The 17926-nt window shown below is 45.4% G+C and overlaps 1 protein-coding gene across 1 annotated transcript; it reads right to left on the bottom strand.

Moving 5' to 3' along the window:
* Positions 1–749: 749 nt before the first annotated feature.
* NPY5R (neuropeptide Y receptor Y5) lies at positions 750–2117 on the bottom strand. The gene has a single exon (XM_040971415.1). The coding sequence runs from the start codon at positions 2091–2093 to the stop codon at positions 750–752; it is 1344 nt and encodes a 447-aa protein (XP_040827349.1). The 5' UTR covers positions 2094–2117.
* Between the last annotated feature and the right edge of the window lie 15809 nt (positions 2118–17926).

Genomic DNA, 17926 nt, shown 5'->3' with positions numbered 1-17926 from the left:
GGAATAGGGTATGGGAAATCCCAGAATCTATGGAAATGTATCATAAAATAATGATAATTTTAAAATGGGAAGAAAAAAAACAATCAGAAAATCCAGATAGGATGTCGCAGTGGTATATGAAAGCAACTTTTATTGGCTAGTGTTTGCAATTGTAGTTTAAGTTTGGAAAACACTGAATATCTATTTTTATTTGGTAAAATTTGTATCATTAACATAGTGGAGTCAAACTAACAATTTCAACCAATTTTGAAAAAAAAAATGTTTTTCTGTAAGATTTTCCAAATGACACCCACTGTTTAAAAACACGATCATGATACAAGTGACATCTGTCAAACAGCTATGATTTTCTGGACCTGCTAAATGCTTCCTGTATCTACAGAGGCGAACTGTTGGCAGATCTATAGAGCAGACATGAAGACAGATAACAAAATTTCCTCAAATTTTTGAACAAATTACTAAGCTTGTTTAGAGACAATTTTTTATTTTACACAAAAAGTACAGTACAAGTCATCTGCAGACAAGACAATCTGAGATGAAAATTCAAAGTTTCATTTTAACATCGGATTCCAGACTGATTTTGTACAAATTAATCATAAAACAGCACATCATCTCCCACATATTAGGAATTCACATTCAAATCTAGAACTGCCACATAAATTCTACAGGTTAACAAACTTTGTTTATTTTATAAATCTGGTTGTCACAAATCTATTTTGTATATTCCCCACAGCTGTGTTTTTCCACGAGAATTATGACATATGAAGACAGTGTATGAGGGACATTAAGTCAGCTTTGATCCCATTATTAAGAAAGCCATACAGAATCGGATTGAGACAACAGGACAGCATCCCTAACAGGTGGCAGATGCAGTACACCAGCTTGAAGTGTCTGTTGGAGATGAGGTTGTCGTTAAAGTCAGTGACCACATGGAACAGGTGCAGCGGCATCCAGCTCACCGCAAACACCAGGATCAACACGGTCAGTCTGTAGAAAACGCTGCGAGACCTCTTCTTGATTCTCATGATGGAGCGTTTTACTCTCATCTCATGAGCGTTGGCATCTTCCTCAGCTTTCACCTCAAAGCACGTTGGGACCCCTGGTATGAACTTACTGGATGAGGAGGGCTGAGTCCTCACAGAGCTCAAGTTTTCAGGCAGCGTCCTCAAATGCTTCTCCTGCGGAGGCCTGGCTGGAGCAGGCAACACACACGCTGTCTTCTTGCTGTATCTCCTTCTATGTTTTCTAATGAATGAATAGCTCCATGTATGGCTCCTGGAGTGTTTCACGTCGGGCCCGCCACTCTTCCGGGATGGCTGAAGAGTCAAGTTGATCATCTGGTTTTCTTCTAGCCTGTTTTCTTTGTTGGACAATCCACAGCTGATACTCCTGCACACGCTGGTATGACTGACAGTGAGACAGACTAGAGGCAGAATGTACTGAACCAGCAGCAGAGAGATGGTAAAAGCAATTCGGTAGGAATCCGATGGCCACGCCTCAATGCACAAATGCCTGCTGCTGAGCAACGTGGAGCCGAATGTTTCCTGGAGTTCCACGAGACTGTGGAACACTGGCAGGGGAGAACAGATAGCAAAACCTAGTGTCCAGACAGTGGCTATCAGGAAGTAGCCATGGTTGGCCGTTAAATTATTGGAGATGGGATGTTTTATCATATGATACCTGACAATGGCAATCGATATTAAAATTAAAGTGGACACCAGAACCGAGACACACTGAAGGAAAGGCATGATGTGGCACATGACTTTCCCAAACATCCACTGATCCAGCAAGACGGAAGTCAGCGTGAAAGGGGAACAAAACAGCACGACCAGGATGTCCGAGAAGGCCAGGTTTCCTATGAGGAAGTTTACTGTCGTCTTCCGATGACGCTTTTTCATGAGCGCCATTAAGATAAGTAGGTTCCCCAGAAAGCCAAGGAGACTTACAAATGTATAGAGCCCAATCAGAAAATACTGCAGATCATCCACGCTGCTTTTATAGTCATCCCAGACTGGGAAGTCAGAATTCCGGGTAGTAGCAGTATTGTTCTCCGTGGCAGGTGTCTTGTTAGAAAACTCCTTGAGCTCTAAATCCATATTATAGCCCTGCCTGAAATAATGAGACACTCATTAGCAAGTTGCCAAATAACTTGCTCCATTCAGATTTTAATAATTTGTTACTAATTATTTTATTAGTCTCCAAAAGAAGCAAACTCTTGAATTCATTCCAACTGTTGTGTAAACACTGGTCGATGAAAATCAAAAGAAGTTAAAACCCATCATCACTTCAGCACTGTGTTAATTTCTGCAAACTTCGTTTTAAAATTCAGAATGGACAGAATACAAAGAAATGAAAATGCAAATGTGACTAACATCTTCGAGAGAAATGGCTTATGATAGTCGTTTCCTATTGCCCTCTAGCCAGGTGACCTAGCCTAAGCAGACTGCCTAACCTCACCTTTAGAATCACTTCCTGCCTGAAGGAAGCCCGCTGGGACGACGAGAGGCCTGACCAGACGATGGGTGAATGATCTAAGCACGTGTTCCTGACTACCAGGATGCACTCCTCCTTCTGTAAGGTGGACAACTGCATTGCTGATAGACTGACTAGCAAGTTGTCTGTTTCCCTAATACTTTTTCTAACATTCATTTATTAGTTTTATTTTAATACGACAATGCAGTCAACTTTCTGCTGCTCTCCCTGTGGTCCCATCTCACTCATCTACCACTCAAACATTTACATAGGTAACACCTAACACGGTGCTTGGCAAAACAAAACAAAACAAACAAACAAAAAACCACATAACATTCTGAAACTCGGTTCTGATTCACAAGTTCTAACATTAGCCATACTGTCCAAAAGGACTTAAGTCTCCTGTACTACAGCTGAAAATCCACGGCAGAAGAACTGCTGCAGGAAAGAAACACAGAAGAGTTCTTTCCTTAAATGTACCTGTTCTTACACAACACACTAAGCAAACCTTCAAGAGAACACACTTGGATCACAGCAGTGGGCTTTTCAACAAGCGTCACGAGGAATGCTCTGTGAGCGTGCGTGGCAAGTATTGCACGTACAATAGATGTAACATCATGTATGAAACGTACTTCACCTCCGATTACTACAGAAACTGGGAACTAGAACCCAAGAGAGAGTGCTTGAAAAATGAGGTATGATTCATCGAGCAAGCTCATGTTTGGGGTATGAGCTTCAGTGCTATTTTGTCTTCTTTCATTTTGTTCACTTCTGTATCTCTCACCAGACTAAAACACTGAACTTCAACTCTCTCAGGATAAGGTGAGAAAACTAAAGTTCTTCATTAAACTACAAAAAAGCAGTATCTTTATATAAAGATTTATTTTACTTTTATTTTTAACTGACCTGACACCTCAACAATGAAACATTGTGAATAGTATTTTTAGGAAACAGATAGTTCTTGAATACTGGTAAAAAAAAAAAATTACAGGGAATTGGAAGGACACTCACAGACTGACACATTTAAATAAGATTTCTAGCATAATTTGCCGCCTTATGAAAACACACAGCATACTTCTCACAAAGGCTGCCAATTATACAAAAGAACGTGTGTGTGTGTGTGTCCTTTTAGCAATCAATTCATGCCTATTTTGCTTTGATTCCAGAACAGTGGAGATTCCGTGTTCCTAAATATTCCTTGATTTGTTCCAAAGTCAGAAATCTGGCACCTCTGAGCAGGAAAGATCCATATAGCTCGCTTCAGCTGACAAACGCGCAGGCCTCTCCCCTCTCCCTCCTCAATTCCAGGAGCAGTTTGCCTTGCTTTGACAAACGTGAAACCCAGATTTGCGTTACAAGCGGCAGCAGTCGGTTGCAGAGCCTCGAGCTGTTTCCACGCGCCTCTGGCTTCCTTCCAAGGCACATGCCTTAGCTCCTTTAAAAGATTACCTAGAGCTCAGTGAGACTGAGGCTCACGAATTTGCGGTGGAGGTGTGGGGGAGTGCTCCCCACTTACACCTGTCCTAGGAGGCCAGCCTGCCAAGCGGAGGGCGCACCAGGTCCGGGACAGCGCGAGGGGCCTCTCGGGGGGGGGGGGGGGCCCTAGACCCTGAAGGGGCTGAGCGCTGGCCGGGGCGCCCCGCGCCGGACTCCCGCTGCCTGGGACGCCCAGGGCCACCGGCGTTGCTTTGTGCACTGGCCCTCCCCAGCTTCCCAATCAGGCTCCTGCGCGCACCCGGGACAGTCTCCGTTCCCAGTCCGGCCCTACCTCCTCCTCCTCCCGGTCCGAACCTGCTCCTCCACCCTGGGTGACCTGAGGATAAAGGGAGCTGCCCAACTGCGAGGAATTCAAACACTTCCCTTCCTCTCCCTCGTCTCGCGCCTCACCTGGGCCGGTCCCACCGCCCTAACCCCCGTTTTCCCAGCTACCCTGTCCTTGGCTTTTCCATTCCGCGCCCTGGGGAACCCCGACAACGCCCGAACCCGAGGACCGGGCCCCGGGAGCACCCACGCGGACTCACCTCCCGCGCTGGGGTCGATCCCACCCAGCCCAGGGGGCAGCGGTGAGGAGAAGGGGCTGCAGCCAGTACCTCGGGGCGCCCCGGCCGCTGCGGGCGCGTCGGCTCCCAGGAACTCGCCCAGCGGTGGCTTCTGCGCCCAGGAGGCGGCGAAGGCGGCAGGAGCAGGACCCGGAGGTGGTGGCGGGGAGCCGCAGGGTTTTAGAGGCGCCTTGGGAACACGTGACAGCTCCCGGGACCCCCGAGACCTGCCAGGGCGCCTGCTCCGCGCCAGCCTCTCCCTGGGCTGCGGGGCCTGGGACTTCCCAGTTCCTGGCTGGCTGTTTGGGGACTGTGGAGAGATGCTGTGGGGTCGGGATGCTGCCCGGCAGCCCGGTCTCGGGACTCAGGTTGAGCAAGTTAACTTGACCGCGAGCACCTTTGTGAGGGTCCTGCCCTCCAGCCCTGGGTGATGACCTCAGTCTAGAGCTGTTGTGGGGGCTGGGGAGATCGCTGAGCGCGCTTGGCCAGCCGGGGAAAAGCTTCCAGGCCTGAATTTATCTCTTTATTGGGGGTGGGGGAACCACTAACACAAACACCTCCCCCCAAACAAAGCACAACGGCGTCCTCTCTCGCACCTCTGAAGTAAGGCAGTGGTGTAGGCGGGCAAGTGGGTGTGAGCGCGCAGGGATGCGAGGGTGTAGGCGGGGGCGCAGCGCGCAGGGCAGTGGGTGTGGGCGCAGTAGCGTGGGACTGGGGAGCGAGGATGGAGGGCAGTCAGCGCTCCTCAAGGCTATGTTCAGTAGCAAAGACTAGGAGAGGGACACAGAGCTGGCATCTGCTGAAAACACACACACACACACACACACACACACACACACACACACACTCCTCCTGCTCTTCTTCAGCGCGATTTCCATCTTCAGTGTTACCCCATCTGCATTATGCGAGTTTGCTTAATTTTAGTTAATCATTAAATGGCAGTTACTTGAGGCTGTGTGTGTGTGTGTGTGTGTGTGTGTGTGTATGAGAGAGAGAGAGAGAGAGAGAGAGAGAGAATCTACTGAATACTCTAAGATGAAAACGATTGAGTGACAGCAGTCACATCACCAAGGAGGGTAACCCCCCCACCCCCCGTACTGGTGCTGTGCTAGTAACTCGGAAGCCTGTCCTATGGGCGCACAAGACCTGGGAGGCCCATCCCCGGGACAGAGTTTCGGCTGTTACCCTAGAAGCCAAGTTTCTGTGCTCCCTTTCTGCTAATGTAGTCTTCGGCAGAGAGATACGCCCAGCGTGTCTCGTCACCCAGCCGAGTCAGGGGAGAACTTGGAGACACCGAAGGTAGATAGTGTCTGTTTGATCCTTCTGTGTGTTGTGTTTGAACTGCTGGTATGTTCTGCACAGAAGCTTAAGAGGCTAGGCTAGGCAGGCCCCTGGGATTCGGCAGTGGGGAAGGGATGAACAGAAGGGTCCAGAGGGAATGGCCTTGAGAAACCAACGGCTTACTTCTTCAGACTTTCTCCACTCTAATCTTTGGACAAACAGTGGACTGGACTCTGTCATACACATCTGTACCCTCCCACGCTTTGCAGAGTCACAATACACACCCTCAACGTTTTCCAAAGGAACCCCGGCACGACTATCTTCCAAATACCAGTTTGTAACCTATTAAAACCTATCAAAAATGTAAGGTTAATTTTATTATTATTCTTTTTTTTTACGATTTTTTTTTCTTCTTTGGAGGATACAAAGCCTAGGTTGAAGTAACTGTTGTTAACAGAAAACTGAAAATAAAAATTACCACGTTACTGAAACAAGACCACATCCATTTTACTTCCCACTATGCCCCCAAACACAGATGCCTATAAAGAAATTCATGGGGCCATGACTGTGGCAGAGTAGGTTAATCATCAGCCTGCAGTGCCAGCACGCCCCATGGGTGCCAGTTCAAGTCCTGGCTGCTCCACTTTGAACCCAGCTGCCTGGTTAAGGCTTGGGAAAACAGAGAAAGACAGCTCAAGTCCTTGGGCTCCTGCACCCATGTGGGAGATCTGGAAGAAACTTTGGGCTCTTGACTTTGGGTCAGCACAGCTTTGGCCATTGCAGCCATTTGGAGAGTGAACCAACAGACAGAAGATCTCTCTCTCTCTCCCTCTGTCTCTTTCTCTCTGCCTCTCTCACCCCAAAATTCAGAATTTCAATTTAAATAAAATAAAAAATTTTAAATACTCCTTTTGCAATATACATTGGGAGAATTTTAAGGATATATGAAGTGAGCCAATTGTTAAGAACCCTTTGTTTTGAAGACACGGTCCATTTGAAGTGTCCGGCTGCATAAAGCAGACAGCAGAGATCGGGAGGACTTTACTCCCACCTTCCTGGGAGGGGCTTGGCAGGCCCACCATTCTCTGCCCCCTCAGCATGCCACATCATCGTGTTTCTCTTGTGTGGAGCACCAGTCAAGCAGGATGAGTACCGCCCTGGGATCAGAAATAGTAAGGTCCGCCTCGGGGCCAGCTAGCTTTCCTCCTCACCATTCATAACATGCTCATTTGGGAAATTAAGTTGGATTTTATACGTGTTACAATATTAAGCTCATTATTTGCCAGTTTTCATGATTTGGTATCATTTATGAAAGGAAATGTATCAGTAGAGGTGAAAGTTAAAGATCACTTGGGACCTTTAAGACAAATGATTGAATAACAAAACACTCTCTCAGACATGCCCGGGGTAACATTTTGCTGAGGAACACGCCGTTGTGCTAAGTTACTGCCGTGTTTTCACAGCAGCCACCATTTGTAGACGATAGCTACTGAAGTTCTTTAACAAAACCTCCAATGATTTGTGGTTACATGAATAATGGAAAAATCATCTTTTACTTGATGTGTTTTTTTTCCCTCTGAGAATTTTTGTTGCATTCATTTAAGAGTAAACACTTGTTTCTCCACATTTTCTATCAGGGTAAGTTTAAGCCTGTACTATTTAAAGGCTGTGGAAAGGGCCATTTCTGTGTCTACCAAAAAAACATTGTTGTGCTGATCTGTGTTGCATCTGTTTCTTTCAAAAAGTAAGCATTTGGCCTCTAAATAAAAATGTAGGGCTTGGAGATGAAAATTTTCTGACTGCAAAATATGTGCAATTATTTGCATGAAACACACACACACGCACGTATTTGCAAAAGCTAACCCATATTGTTGTAGGCATGGAGTCATCTTACCAAGCAATTCTGTGACAACTTTGAGAGCTGAAAGGCACCAGCAACATCTCACTGACTTCCATTAAGCACTGTGCTTCTTAATGCTTTCTCCTCTGATGCCTAAATTATGAAGCCATTGAAGATAAAACAGTGACTGAGTTCCAGAAAGAATGTATAAGTCTTGCTTTCTCGTTTCCTCGTTATTTGAGAGGCAGGTAGACTGAGAAAGAGACACAAAAGCTACATTCCCATTCCCTGGTTTAACCCTCCAAGTACTGGTTGGGGCTGGTTTGGCCCAAGATAGGAGATTGGAACGAATCCAGATCTGCTTTGTGGGCAGCAGGAATTCGGCTACTTGCCTCCTCCCAGGAAAGGCTTTAGCAGCAGTTAGAGCCAGGAGTCAGACCCAGAGGCCGCGATGTGAGAAATGGGCACCTTAACTGCCAGACCCCACACTCACTTCCTAAATCTTCCTGCTTGAAAAGGTTTTGATGTGGAAGATGCACACAAATATGTCTGATACATGTGTACATAGTTACAAGATCAAATTACGTCTGTTCTTTATGAGCCTTATCGCTATTTGGAACACCTGAGTTTCAGCCTGATTTTTTTTTTTTAAATCTCAAATTAATAGGGTGATTTTAACAAAGGCTTATGATGTTTTAGTGTTCATTTCTGGTTTGTGTAAAATGACATATCTTGCCTGGTATCTCTGGACACCCTCCCCTCTGGGCTCCATTCACCTGTGAGTTTACACCAGTATCACACACACATACACACACACACACACACACACACACACACACACACACATTGCATGCATACATGCAAGACAACAGCATTTTCGCATCACCAGAAACATCTGATAAAGACAGTGTTGTCTTCTGTTCATAAACAGAAGAAGAAGGAAACACCATTGAGGATGTTGCACCCTATTGCTGGCAGAGTCTCTGCTGCTCCCAGTAAGGGATGTAGAAGCACGTGTGCAAATGCACACACGCACATTTCTTCACTTCTAAACGCTGTCACTATTTTACATATCAGCCACTCGTTCTTTATCTGATTACATTATTTTGAAATTTGCAGCAAAGTATATCTAAAGGATGAGAACATGGATCCCTCAGGCAACATCAAAATCTGTAGATGAGCCCTAAGTCCTTCTCCTTAAAGATCAAAGCTCTCAAAATGCGGTGTTGACCAAGTAGGCTTTACCCCTGCTTTTAAAAGAGCTGTCATTTCCTATGGAAATTTTTTATGGTTAATATTTCAAATCTAGTGTAATTCTAAGTATGACCTTACTATATTTAGATGGAAATGAAAGAGAGCAGTTTATTTATTTGGGGGTTTGTTTTGAATAGACTTTAAAAGGAATGTTGAGAATTGTTCAAAGCAGAAGTCCAGAGTCAAAAGTTGACAAGACTGAGTGCTGTGCTCAACACTGCCTGCTATCGTACTGTACTCTGGTAAAGCTCATAAATAATTCAGCTTTCAAAAACTAGCTTTAGGGGCCAGTACGTAACAGGAAAAGTTCTGCTGCAACACTGACGCCCCGCATAGGCATCCGTTCCTGTCCTCATGTCACTGCTTCCCATCCAGGTCCTGGCTGGTGACCTGAAAAAGCAGCAGAGGATGGCCCGCATGCTTGGGCTCCTGCCCCCTACTTAGGAGATTCTGAAGAAGTTCCTGGCTTCTGGCTCTGGCTTTGCACAACCCTGGTTGCTGTGGCGCCTTGAGAAGTAAACCAGGGGATGGAGGATCTCTCTCTCTGTCTGTCACTGTAACTGACTTTCAGATACATAAATCCTAAAAACATTTTTTGAACATTTCATTTATTTTTTTATGTATTCATTTTATTTGAAAGACAGAGACAGACATCTCCCATCTTAAATATGTAGCCCATGAAGGGGGCATTATATCCAAGTTCATCCGCACTTAAAGTCAGGAGCCTCTCAGCAGTCTTTGGTAGTTTGTGCTTCAGGGAAATCACTGAGTTGTTTTCTTCAATAAAATTGTCACTTCTTTCTGCTGTTTCATCCTCTCCAAAAGACAGTGGAATAAAGTGATTGTATTCACTGTTTGACCAAGTTAATAGAGACTATGTATTGGCTATGTTTGTTGGCTGTAAACTTAGATTTCTTTAAACATGTTTTTCAACTACTCTGACTTTGAGATTTATTTGCAATTGATGGTATTCTATAGCTTTACTAAAAGCTTGTTTTCTTATGCTTTCAAAAAGCAGCATATTCCCATTCAATATGATATTGAATCATGCCATTGAAGGCTACTCTTGATTGTAAAGGTCTTCCATTTTTTTTATTTTAATCTACATACAGCCTAACCTTCAGCTTAGACATTGGAACAAGATTGTTGCCCAAGAGAAAAATACGACCGTGTCATTAATTCAGTCCTCCTAGTCACGGCTTCTAGGTCAGGCTGTTGTGACATTTCAGAAGGAAATACACAGAATTTGAGGAAGTTCTCTCTCCTTGGTAAAGGTAGGAGTTTACACAGCAGGAATCTCAAAGAGGAAGCGTGCACTGTACATTGAAGAATGGAGAACAAATCATCCAGAGATGCGCGTGGAAATTCTCTTTAACAAAGACCTCTTGAGGAATTCAGATGATTTTGTTAGACTCAAACCTCCTGTTAGGTTATATTATAAGCAGATTCTATGTTGTATCTGGTGATTCCATCTACAGTGCTGACACATTGGAGGGGTCCTTCATAAACGAGGTTGCTCACAGACTGGACATCTTTGTTGCTGAGTTTCTCAAAACTTCATTGTGAAACTACACAGACGGATTCAGAAAATAGTATGAGACCAGTGATCTTTCAAAGAATGATATGTAATAGCTTTATACTTTTGCCTGGGGGGGGCACTGCATAAAAAATTGAGTCAAGAGAATGATAAAATACAGCGACACTACTACTAGTTCAATCCTTCTTGCAAAAGTGGCTTTCTTAGCATTCTTAGAAAACAGATTGAGATATGCCAGTCCAAATTATACTCTCCAGTTTTGATGATAGGACAGAAGTGTCCATGAAAGATATGTTTTTAGTGTTTGAGTAAATTATTTCACTTGCAATTCTTGCTGCAGATGGAATAGCCAGTTTGATGACTGAAACACTGTGGAAAACTTCATTTTAAGAACAGAATGTGACTTAGGGGAACATACTAGAGGCATGGGAAATAACCTAAATGAGTATGCTGTTTCTCTTTAAGGAAAAAAAATTGAAATTCCCAATCTGTGCTTTTTATATGTATTTATTTTATTATTTTAAAATATCTTTAAACTTTTTAAATTTATTTGGAAGAGTTACAGAGAACAAGGGAAAGTGAGAGAGAGAGAGAGATCTTCCATCTGCAGTTCAAACAGGGCTGCGTCAGCATGCAGCCAAGCAGCCAAGGGCCTGGAGCTTCTCCAGGTCTCCCACATGGGTGCAGAGGTCCAAGCACTTGGAATGTTGTTTGCTGTGTTTCCTAGGTCATTAGCAGGGAGCTGGATAGGAAGTGGAGCAGCTGGGACTGAAACAGATGTCTGTATGGAATGTCGGCATCACAGATGATGATTTTCCCTGCTCCTAGGCATGCGTATTTATCCCTGGGGTATATATGTCACCTTCCGTCCTTTTATTTTGTTTAGCCATTATAAACTTGTCTGCATGGATTTCGGAACTTTTTGCATTGAGATAAATACGTTTAGATTCCAATTCCATGGATCTGTTTGAGTATTCTCTAATGGCAACTCGTTTGTGCTTTTCCACATGCAATTATATTTAGTACATGATCACAGCATTTTAATTGTCAAGACACAATCACTTTGTAACTACATAAAATTTGTCTTGCAACAAGTATTTTGGAAAGCTTCCAGGGGAGGAGGAATCTCCCAGATTGTAAACATCAGCGTCTAGATATGATATCATAAATAAATACTGGTTCTAGATACTGATATCATAAATAAATGAGCTTTTATTGAGTTTAAATAACACTGATTCTGCTTGTGACTCAGAAAGCATCCCTTCATTCTCTTCCCCAATTTTTTTTTTCCACAGGATAGAGAAAGCACTTCCGTACGTCTTGGATTTTAAATGTGTTTTAGCAGGATCACAGTGACAAGAGGCATTTGTCAATAAAACTTTCACCTGTCTCCTGGGCGGTGGCGTAGCTTTACAAGGGAGGGCTTCGTTTTTGAGCTTGATTTTAAAGAGGTTCTACTGATTTCTATCGGGGAGTTGTGTGTGTGTGCGTGTGGACTGCCCGAGATCAACGAAACCCCCCACCCCAGCCTGGATCACCCAACGTCGTGAAGTCACTTATGCACATTCTGTTCACTTCTGCCTCAAGTCCAGCAGCGTGCTCTTTTGAAGCCCTCGGCAGATTGCATTAACTCTTTTTGGCCATGTTTCGGTTCCGGTTCCTCGCACTCCCCCTCACAAAACCAGAAGGAAAAAGCAGCTGCGCGTTGGAAACAGATCTGACCATGCATTTTCTCATTGGAAGCCAACGGAGGTTAAAGGCCAGACTCTCTCTTCAGGGACTCACTCCATTTGGCTGTGGAAAGCCCTTCTCCCCGGGTCACTTACACACCGAGGCGAAGAACTTCTCAGCTCTGGCGTGAGAAATATCGGGGCGCCTCCAAGGAGAGTTCAGAACCCCAATCAGTGGCGCGAAGTTCTCTCCCCGGCAATAGCCTATACCACATCTTTATTCCTGAGCTGGGGGGTCCAGGCACTAGCTTCGCAGCCGGGGACCACATCAGCCGCCAGGTGGCACTGACCCTCAAACAAAGCAGCCATGCTGTTGTTTTTCTTTTTCTTTCTTTCTTTTTTTTTTTTTTTAAGTCTCGTCCAGCCGCCTCGCCTTCCCAGAGTAAAGGACCTGTGTGGGGCTGAGTGCTCGCTCGCTTGCCCGTGCTCCGTGCGTATGCGTCCGACAGCGCGCTCGGCCTTTCCAGAACTCCTAGGCGACGCGCCCTGGAGAGGAGCGCCCAAGGTGAGGCAGTTCCACCCCACCCCCGCCGCTTGCGGGGCGCCGTCACGTGATCCCAGACGAGGTGGAGTTCGGCTTTAAGGGGGCGTCCCTTGCTATCTTCACCCATCTGTAGGATTGGAGAAGGAGGCATACCAACGGCTCATTCCTGCTCTTCGCCCGGTTTTCTTCCCGCTCCCATCAAGAGAGGCAGGGAGAAAAAAAAGATCAATTCGAAAGAGGGGGTAAGTTAGAAGTTGACGCTTTTCAGCAGAGTTTTGTGAAATCTCTCGCGGCTAGCAGGTGAGGGACAGAAGGAGAAAGGATGCAAGCGCCCTGGGCTTGCGATGGTGGAGCGCGTGGAGTCCGCTTAGGATTCGCGGCCGGGGCGCGGGATGCTCTGAATTCTGCTACATCTCCGGGCCCGATTAGCACAGTCCGGGGGACCCCCCCGAAGCCGGTTCCCGGGAGCTTCCGGGGGGCGCACGGCAAGTTTACCCTTTCCTCGGGTTCTCCTGCGAAAACTAGGGAGGTAGGCAGCTGCCGGGCTCCGCTTTTCCCGGCACCTGTCTCCGCTGGTCTTTTTCCGTGCTCAGGCTGGGAGCGGGACGGGGCTTTCTCCGCTCCGGAGTTTGCTTTGTGTAGCCGCACTGGTTCCGGCCAGCGCAGGTGTCCGGCTGTGGAGGCTGGGACGGCGAGCCTGGCCAGACTCGGCGCCTTCCTGGGGCTCCGCGCGTCGGGGCTGCAGTCACGTCCCCTCCCCGTGTGTTGGGACCTCGGGTCAGTCGCTGCTTCCTGGTGGACATCGCGGAATCCTGTCCTCTTCTATTTCTGAGTTTGGATCCCGGAACTAACTCTTGAACTCCTATTGGAACGGTCACGAAGACGCCTCCTTGGGTTAGAAGGGTTTAGGGGAGGATGGAGAGATGAACCGCAAGTGGAAATGGGGCTGATGGGGGAGGAGGGCTGTCCCTTGTCACCGTGTCAACGACGTGGAGAGCTGTCAGCCTGTTGAGGACTGAGGTTCTGCCAAGAGAGACCTGGCTTTGGATTTGGGCTCGCTTGCTTGTCTTTAATAGGAGTCGATGTTTTCCATCTCTTGGCGTCACAGCTAAAGGGTTCCTGGTGGATGGGCTGGGGAGTGTGTTGTGTATTTGTGTGTGTGTGTGTGTGTGTGTGTGTGTGTGCGCGCGCGCGCGCGCGCGCAAAGGGCGAGAAATGGGCGAACTGGAGCAATTCACCCAGTTACACAATGCGAAGTGGTAGGCGGGCGAACATGCGGACAGGAATGTCGAGAGAAACCACCGCGTTTCACTCTTCAATAGCTGCCCGGAACACCTACGGGAGAGGAGGGGGCAGCGTCTTTCAGGTTCCAGTGGTTATTCTGGAGAGTGCTCAGTGCCTGGCAGGTGCGCCAGTATTCTCCGAGGCAGCATGACTCGCGAGAGCGGAGTAGGGGTCCAGTGCCCAGCGCAATGTCTCCGCAGGTGCTGGGCTGGGTTGCTAGTGAAGCAAGAACACGAAGCCAGCCATCCGCTCTGCAGAAATAAAGACCAAGTGCTCTGGGGGGGGGGTGGCCTCCTGCCCTAACCACCTTTCCTAATTGTCCTGAGGCCTCTTCTGAGCAACCAGCCCTCTCCCGCAGGGAAGGAAACGGGGAATTATGTAACTCATTTAGATAAGCCGGGTAACTTTGGGAGGCTGCTGTAGTGTAACAAGCCTGGCATTTCTCTTCCAAAACAAGTGAGGGGCTCACCCCGTCTGCCTCAGGCTATTTCCAGACAGTTAAGAGCAGTGCTGACTGCAAGCAAGGAAAGGCCAGCATTCTAACTGGGGAAGATGGAAAAGAAAAATCTTTCCAAGAGGGCGAATTTGCCAGAGGGTGGTGTAGGTTTTGTCTGTCTCTAAAGGCATGCTAGAGCTATACTGAGATTCAACAGCTTGATTTCCTTTGATGCCTGTAGTCGCACAGCTGATTGTATGAATGTATACTGGAATACTAAATATCAAATTGTTTCTTTGGCAGGGATCTGTAAAGTCTTAGGACTGTTATTTTCTGATAATTATCTCATGAAATTACATTAAGGTTAATGGAACATACACTTGCTATCCATTGCATCCTGTTTTACCCAACTGGGATGACTGCATTGATGCTTGCAAGCACTTCGAGCTGGCATTTTTTGTGTACCCCCGTTAATTTCTACTTCACAGGGAAACATTTAATCCTCATAGGGGCTAGCATCCAATACAGTTCCAAAGGTATCAGAATAGAGTTTCTGTATGTTTACTTATCTGTAGGAAAGCTTTGTGTTCTGAACGTTGCAGAAATTCAGTTAAGCGTTTGTATGGGCTCCCTTCATGCCTTTGCCAAAGACTTTCCAATGGTGCCTACTGAGATAGGAGAGGGAAGATGGCCGTGGTGGCCCCCACTCTTAGCCTTGCTGTAAGCCTACCAGTAGTCTCTCCCCAGTTTGTCCGCCTTCTCATCGCTGCTGAGCAGGCCAGGAACTCTAGCCTCAAGGGCTTTGTATGTGCTTTTCCCATGTGGGCTGCATTCCCTGTGGTCCCCTCCTGTCTGCCTTACTCATCAGTCTCTAGATGTAACTCACAAACCACCGTCTTGGCCAGCTAGGTGATCCCCGGTCATCTAGTAACTGCCCGTGGTAACAATGACAGTGCCCCTTCCTTGCTTTATTTTCCTCCCTGACACATAAGTCTTTTAACATGCTCTACATTTACTACTAATTTATTGTTTCTTATCTTGCTCTATGCATGACACTAGAAACTCTGCTTTGAAACAAAACAAAACCCACAACTCTTTCTCCACTGAGACTAGGCCTGACACACATTAGGTGTCAAACAAATATCTGCTGGATGAACGTATATTCTTTCCAAAGCAATTTGCTTTTTAACAGAAATTGTGCGTTTCTCCCATGTGCCCGACCTAAAAAGTACTGTTAATTACTATTTAATTTTGCATGTAAAAGGACTGTGACATTATTGAGCTGTTCATGTCAAGATTCATTTACACAAGAATCTATTATTCTAGCCATGTACCTACTGTATATATATTTCAACTCATCTTGATTCTAAAAATGATATTTTCAGGCTATCATGATATAAACACAATGCCCATCTTAAAGACGTCATGCTGGTTTGAGAGAAGCTAATTAGGGATTCAAGGGACTTAATGATGCTGTGAAGAAACCTAGAATTTGGACTGGTGGTGCAACAGAGAATCCAAAACAGGAGACGCGGCAGGGCTGAGAGTGTTGACCGTGGACAGCCTGGCCTGCTGACACCTCGCCTCATGCTGGGGATTGTGGATTGGGGCTGGGAGAGAAGGAGGGAGACCTTCTGTAGATGTCTTCAGGAGTCAGGCTGAGGAATGAACCCCAGATTTCAGCTCATGACACACAGTGTGTGCAACAGTGATCCTGTAAGATGACCATGCAGCCTGAGAGGGGTGGGTAGAGCATACGGCCTAGGTCTGCCTAAGCACAGCCAGGAGGTCCCCACAAGAAGACCATGACTGTACTCTGAAGTCTGCCCCTCTGCTCACAATGCACTCCTCCTTTACCTCCCTGGGTGACAGGGAGCCTAACAAAGCACAGGGACTGTCACTTCACATAATGAAGAAAGACCCTGCATTAATGGATTCATAGTCAAATAGCTCTGGATTTAATGGGAAGGATGCAGCTAAACTTTGTTACATCACCGAGAAAGCAAAGATTGCTCAGAATTTTCAGGCTGTGACAGGCTTCAGCATTTGTCCTTGGACCCTGACTGACACTGACTGATCATATGTCTTTGTGTTTCCTGAGAGATAAGGCGTGATTGCCACGTAAGTTTTGGGAAGCCTGTGCAGATTGTTGCTGGTAGAGAAAACCGCATTCAGTAATAGTTTATGCCTGAAATCATTTCATTACCGTTTATTAAAACTTTCACTTGGACTTAATAAGCTTCTTACCCCCTATTTTTATAAGTCTAGGTTGTGTTTCATAATAAACACCTCACCTTTTAAAAGTAAAACACGAAAGGAAAAGCTTCATTACAGGTCTCACTTTAAAAGGAAAATAAAATCTCTTGCTCATTAAATTATTGATCCTTCTTTCAAGGAAAGTAAATTTGCACGATTTTCTTTATTACTCTCATATAAGAAGAAAGAAATGCAATTGTGTTTCTTTTTGTATGCTCAATGGCCTGTTAATTTACATAAGAAATCCTATCTCATATGTTAATTTGGGAATCATTTTTTTAAGGGAGCTTTTAATTTCTTTAAGATTGCGATTTCTTTTGCAAGTAAGAGACTATTTTCAGCACAAAATACTGTGGGGGAAAAAAATCAAAACCACAGCTAAAATCTCGCTCCTTGCATTGCACTGCATATAGTTTGGTGCAGTGGGAGCCCACAGGGCTTGGAAGGCTTCTGACATAGCAATCACACGACAGCATCTTGAAGTTAAATCTGTTCCATAATGGACCAGCTCCCAGAAGCAATCTTTCATGTAGTTGCTATGACTTCTGTGTATGAAGCGCTTGCTAGTTTTGAAGATGGTTTGTTCCCTTTGATTAAATTTTTGTCCTCCATGATGATAGGATGTTTTACAATGCAGGCAGCTTTTTGTTCTCGTTCTAACTCGTGTGGCTTTTCTGTTTTAGTCAGCCTTGTTGTTCGTATTCTGCACGCACTCATTGAGCTACAAGACATTTATGAAATATTTTCTGGATTAAATATCATCTAGTCTTTCAGAAGTTTTATTTTAATTGTATGTTGTACTAACCATCCCCCTTTTGAGCATACTTGTGCCAAACAGAGTCTTAGAAAGCAGGCATTGTTGTGTAAAGCTACTGCTGCAACTTGACTTCTATACTGAATTATTCCATTTCTATAGTGTAAGGAGAAGTTAGAAACGTTTCATTTAACAAGGTTTGTCCCATAGCTGTGTTTTATGTTTCAATCTGTATACTTTTTGCTACATATTCACACTTTACAATATTAAGGAATGTTGCACCGTGTGTGTAAGACTTCAGACATGATGTCTACACATTTACACATTCCTTACTTATAGACTTCTGTGTTTCACTGATACTCAGTGTGTATGCAATCCAGTTAAAATAGTATCATATTTTTTTTCAAAATGTTTGCATTATTTGTTATTCTTTGTAAAAAAAAAATGTTTTCAAGATTGCACTGTGTTTATTTTGGTGTCTTTAAACAGCTCTGTGGGTCAGAATTCACCTTGAATGCCCTCTGTAAAATCAGTAATGGAATCGGTCATTTTCTCTTAACAG

Source organism: Ochotona curzoniae, unplaced genomic scaffold (genome assembly GCF_017591425.1).
Source record: "Ochotona curzoniae isolate NIBS_2020 unplaced genomic scaffold, NIBS_Ocur_1.0 contig_21, whole genome shotgun sequence".
NCBI lineage: Eukaryota > Metazoa > Chordata > Mammalia > Lagomorpha > Ochotonidae > Ochotona > Ochotona curzoniae.
The sequence above is the reverse complement of the archived record's forward strand: the minus strand, read 5'-3'. Positions and strand labels throughout refer to the sequence as shown.

Coding starts and splice junctions, on each gene's coding strand:
- NPY5R (XM_040971415.1), bottom strand. CDS start 2,093: ATGGATTTAGAGCTCAAGGAGTTTTCTAACAAGACACCTGCCACGGAG.